Here is a 5,316-nt window from a genome sequence, read left to right on the forward strand (position 1 = left end):
AACTTGTGCTTAAACGACAACCAAGTTTCCTTGATGTATTGCATGAACTCAGAGTGCTCCCTAGTTAGTTTATGCAAGAAGTGCATACTCGCATTAAACTCCTCCGCTAATTCAAAATACATGACTTTACTCCATGCGTTCCCGACATCTTCCCACACCTCCTTCGGTTGGATAGAAAGCTTGCACTTTGCCTTCACACACTTAGCAATATGGAATTGGCATAGCAAGTGAGTAGTTGTTGGGAATGTGGCTGCCACTGTGTTCATCAAAGCAGTATCTTTGTCAGTAACCATGACTTTAGGCATATCCTCCTCCCCAAGTATCAACTCCCTCAGCTTTTGAAGCGCCCATGTAACTTCAACTTCACACTCATTGCACATGTAGCCAAAAGCAATCGTGTATGTGAGTCCAACTGATGTCATACCAACCATGTCCTATACTTGTTGGTCTTGTACGTGCTATCAAGCAAGACAACAATAGGAAATTGGTTGAACAACTGGATGGAATCAGGATGTGCCCATAATAAGGAGCGGATCACAGTGGAACCCTCTTCAGATCTGGACCAGTGCGTGTACTTGTCTTCATCCAACAACCTCATCAAGTGCTGGATCTGTGTCAAAGCTCCCATCTTGGCCCTAATGTGTGTCATCCGCTCATTGTACACTTGTTGTATGGTAGTCAGATTTTGAGGATTGGCATTCTTCAGCGCCAGCAGCATATTACCTAGCTTGACTTTATTGTCAACCATTTTACCCACCATCTCCCTTTCTTCACTTGTAAGGCGACCGACATAGGCATGGCCAAGTAGAGTCCCGGCTGGCTCATGGTTGTGGTCTCCACGTACTACAGTCAACCTCCACAAACCATCTTCTGATGTGCGTCTCGCCTTGAGCCTGTACGGACAATCACATTTTTTGGTTCTTGTCCCCTTCTGCTTCAACTCAGACTTGTACGGTTTGTACTTGTCACCCATCTCGCACCCCAATATAGACAACTGTCTACTTTTACTCCCACGACCTGAAGAAAAGGTGGAAGAAAGACAGTTAACCAATGTAAATGTTGGAGTTGATGTGTCGATTGTCGCGGACTACACTAAGCAATTTACCACAGGCAGAGTATTTTCTTATACCTTCACTCATCAGTATATGTGAAATGTGTTGGATTTATATGTGATACCTATATGTGTGAATGTTTGTAGGTTTTTTCTATTAGGGATGAACTTCTGGATTGGGTTCGGAATGTAGGAAAGCAATTAGGCTTTGTGATTATTATGCAATGTGTGTGGACTATATTGTCAACCATTTTACCCACCATCTCCACTTCATATGACTTAGGGAGACTCATTCTGAAATGAATCAGATACACAATCAAATAGTAAGTAAGTTATGCAAAGAGCAAACAGTTTATTGTTTCTGTGACAGTCCAGAACTGCAAGTAATCGCCCTTTGAACATGCGTCTCTATCGCACGCTTATAGTGCGACGTAAACGCTGCTTCAAGGTGCGACAATATTATAACAAACTGCGCAGTTACAAACTGCGTTGTAGACGCGCTTAAAGAGGGCGTCTACAACACACACATCGCAATGCGTTTGTAACGCACTTGAAAAGTGCGAGAGATCGAGATCGAGAAATAGTGCAGAGTACATTTACAGACGACGACGAGAAGTCAGGAAAGGCGGAGGCAGGCGACAGGTGATGACAGAGACGGTGGTGTTGGCGGACGTCGACAATGACAACGGTGGCGTTGGTGGTGGTCGGCGACAGGAGGATGGGAGAGGTTGATGGGGGTTGCTATAATGGGTAATGGGTATGGGTATGGTAGTTGAAGAAGAATGTAGTGGGGGGGGGGGGTTTGAAGAAGACAAGAGAAAGAAGGTGAGGAGGGAGGAAGGGGTATTTTTTATTTTTTTTATCTTTTCATTAAGGGCATTTTTGACAATTCACACTTTTTTGGGGGTCTGAATATATGTGGGGGGTCTGAATAACAACTCCCAACCCAAAACATTATAAGTTACAAAAATACAAATATCATAAAAGATTCTCTAAACCACTCATAAATAACTAAGTGAATTAACGTGGAGATTCAACACTTCGTCCCTTGAGCAAGTAGTCGTGGCATTGTGGGTTCGATTATGAACTCTTATAAATGAAAAAAAAACTCATTGATTAGCCCTCTGCCGCTTAGTATGTTGAGCATAAGACAAATTATTAGTCTCACAGCCACTATTTGTGAAAATAGCTTAATCAAGGAAAAAATAAAACCACTCATGAAAGGAATTTAAGCTCATTCTAAGGACAAGTCGGATTCACTATAAACTAGAAATTATACCCGTGCGTTGCACGGGTTTATTTATAATTTTTAAAAATAATATATGATTATTTTAGTTTTAATAAATATATAAATATTAAAATATGTGTAATCATATAATATAATAAATTAAATAATAATGGAGGTGAGACATTTCATTGAATAGAATTCGAGTTTACTCAAATTTAATAATTGATAGTTTTTTAAAAAGAAAACTGTATTGAAACACAATAAAAATGAGAACAACCTTCTTATTTAGATAATTGCATTTGATCATAACATACTCATATCTGTTGTTCCCTACCACACCCTTGATTTGCCAAAAAGTTTGTCAGAGTGACGCAATACATGCACCACACCAACACACTGAATTATAGACATCTAATGATCTATATGATTAAATACATGTTCCAATTTTCTTGACCTCCTATCTCCCCTAGACACTCATCCAACCCTAAGAAGGAATCACTCTCAACCACCACATTTGAAAATTTAAATTGCTGGAAAAATAACAAAGCATGTAACACTTCTTGAACCTTCGTCAAAAGCCCACAACATTTTAGTTCTTTTTGTAAAGTAATCTGAAACCTCCCCTTCTTGATCCCTCAAAACCATGCCAATACCACTCACCATTGGGTTCCCTTTCGACGCCCCATCCACATTAAACTTCAAAACAGTGGCTGACGTTGACTCCCGGCCAATACATTGTTCATGGCATCTTTTGTTTTCATGGCCATTCAATACGCTCAAAGCCTCTAGCAAACTGTTCCAAATCATATCGACAATCATTCCACTTCCCCTTGACCCACCAAAACACACAAACCAAGCAATAGTCTCATATATGTTGAAGAGAAATAACTTTGTTATTAAACACCGTGCATTTCTCTCTAGACTCTTGTAATTGATATTAAATAATTAGTATTGAAGTAGTCTTAATATTTTATTCATTTGAAAATATAGAAATTCATTATGTGAATTTGAAATATATTCAAGTACTAAGTTTTTAATATCATAAATAAGTTATAATGACATATTTTTTACACTTTATATCCACAATAAAGTAATTTTAACTTTTTATAATAAGAAATGATTTTTTAGTGTAAAGAATTATTTATTAGACTTAAATTTATTCAACTTTGGTCATAGTTATTTTACTATGTTATTCTTTCTCAAGACATTTCTACTAATATATAATAAATCAAAAATTATATTTTAAGAATTTTTTCAACGAATACTCACACATTATAGTTAACGGTAAATACCGATAGAGTGCCATTTTTTATTTAAAGACTACTTTTTCTTAATTATTTTTAATAAATATTATTTATTATAATTAATTTTAACTCTCAATATTTTTTTATATCAAAATATTACTTAGTTTTATATTAATTTTCTCCCCTTCAATTTATGATTGATAATTAATATTCTAATTTTTTTTTAATTAATATTGGATAAACTATTTTCTTATAAGTAACTGAAATTTATAATTAATTGATAATACAATTAACACAAACATGAGTTTTTTATTATTTAATGTATTTTCTATTTTTACTATTTAATATATAGTACTGCCATATGATTTAATGTATTTTTTTATACTTGATGATTTTTTTCCTGAAATAAAGAAATATTTGTATTATTTAGTATAGGTAGCTAAATAGTCTTTAGTTAATTTCTTTCAGTTTTCAATCTTTATATTTAATGTATTTAATAAAAAATTATAATTTAATTCAAAGGTTACATCATATTGGCATTTGTAAAGTCAAAAAACAAAATGATTGAGATGTTTCAAAAGTTACATTATATTTGAAAGTTGAATAGAAATTTAATTTTTTTTAACTTTATTGTTTAATGAATTTAATACTTATAGCTCAAGTGAGCTTTACATATATATATATATATATATATATATATAGATAGATATTGATAGATATGTAGATATAGATATAGATAGATAGATATAGATAAATATAGATAGATATTTTTTTTTGGAAAAACCAAATATTATATATATATATATAAATAATTACTTTGGGAAATAAGAGCCCCAAGTACAATATAGATAGATATATATTGATAGAATTTTTTTTATTTTAAAAGTATTTTATCTAAATTATTTATTAATAAATATTATTTTGTTTTTTTTTTTATTTTTTAAATTTGTCAAATGCAAAGCTCAAGTCAATTTTTAGTCTAGGAATGTTGTTATTTAATATAAGTAGTTGAATAAGTTTTTATAATACAAATTTTTTCAGTTTTTAGTTTATTAAATTTTTTATTTTTTAATGTATTTAATATAAAGGTATGTGAGCTTTTATGGTTTAATACATTAATTGCATGCAAAAACACAAGTGTCTTTACATATATATATATAGATAAGTCACAAAATTTATAATTTTTTTCTTTATTTCTTTTATAAATAATATTCTTCGTGGTTCACTAGGGTATGGTTAAATCATTTTCATAAGTAATATTTTGTTTCAATAAGTTATTATTATAGCTGACAACCATGAGACTAATCGTTTTGAGGCTTTAATATCACATTAATTGAATAGATTTATCATAACAAATCTATTCTTATACACACCACACATAAATCTAACTCGGACTAAATGCTAAATCTAATACATTTCCTAAATGGAAAAGAATCTAATACATGATTGAATAAATTAGAATAGTGCGTGTTTACTAAAACCACATTTTTGTGGCCATAAAATATGTTTCGTTTTTGTAAAACATAACATTTTTTTTGTTTTTTCTCAAAAGAAAGACAACTAAAGCAAGGAAGTATTCATAGTTTTTATTTTTTATAGATAAATGTTAGTTGTTAACAATATTAGTAAATTAGTCATATCAGGGTTCGAACCCTGGACTCTTCACCTTTACCCTCTCAAACTCTTATGTAGGTATGACAACAGGTCGGGTCGGGTTTTGCATTTCTCAAACCCAAACTCTCAAACCCAAGACTCAATTGAAGAAATAGTTGAAGACTCTATAGAATCAGATT

General features: G+C 32.3%; 1 protein-coding gene across 1 annotated transcript; it reads right to left on the reverse strand.

The window, feature by feature from the left end:
- Positions 1 to 418: 418 nt before the first annotated feature.
- LOC130736584 (uncharacterized) lies at positions 419 to 1,139 on the reverse strand. The gene is made up of 2 exons (XM_057588398.1): positions 1,130 to 1,139; positions 419 to 1,017 (listed from the first exon to the last, which is right to left on the reverse strand). The coding sequence occupies exons 1-2, from the start codon at positions 1,137 to 1,139 to the stop codon at positions 419 to 421; spliced, it is 609 nt and encodes a 202-aa protein (XP_057444381.1).
- Positions 1,140 to 5,316: the final 4,177 nt, after the last annotated feature.

Source organism: Lotus japonicus, chromosome 2 (genome assembly GCF_012489685.1).
Source record: "Lotus japonicus ecotype B-129 chromosome 2, LjGifu_v1.2".
NCBI classification, from domain to species: Eukaryota; Viridiplantae; Streptophyta; class Magnoliopsida; order Fabales; family Fabaceae; genus Lotus; species Lotus japonicus.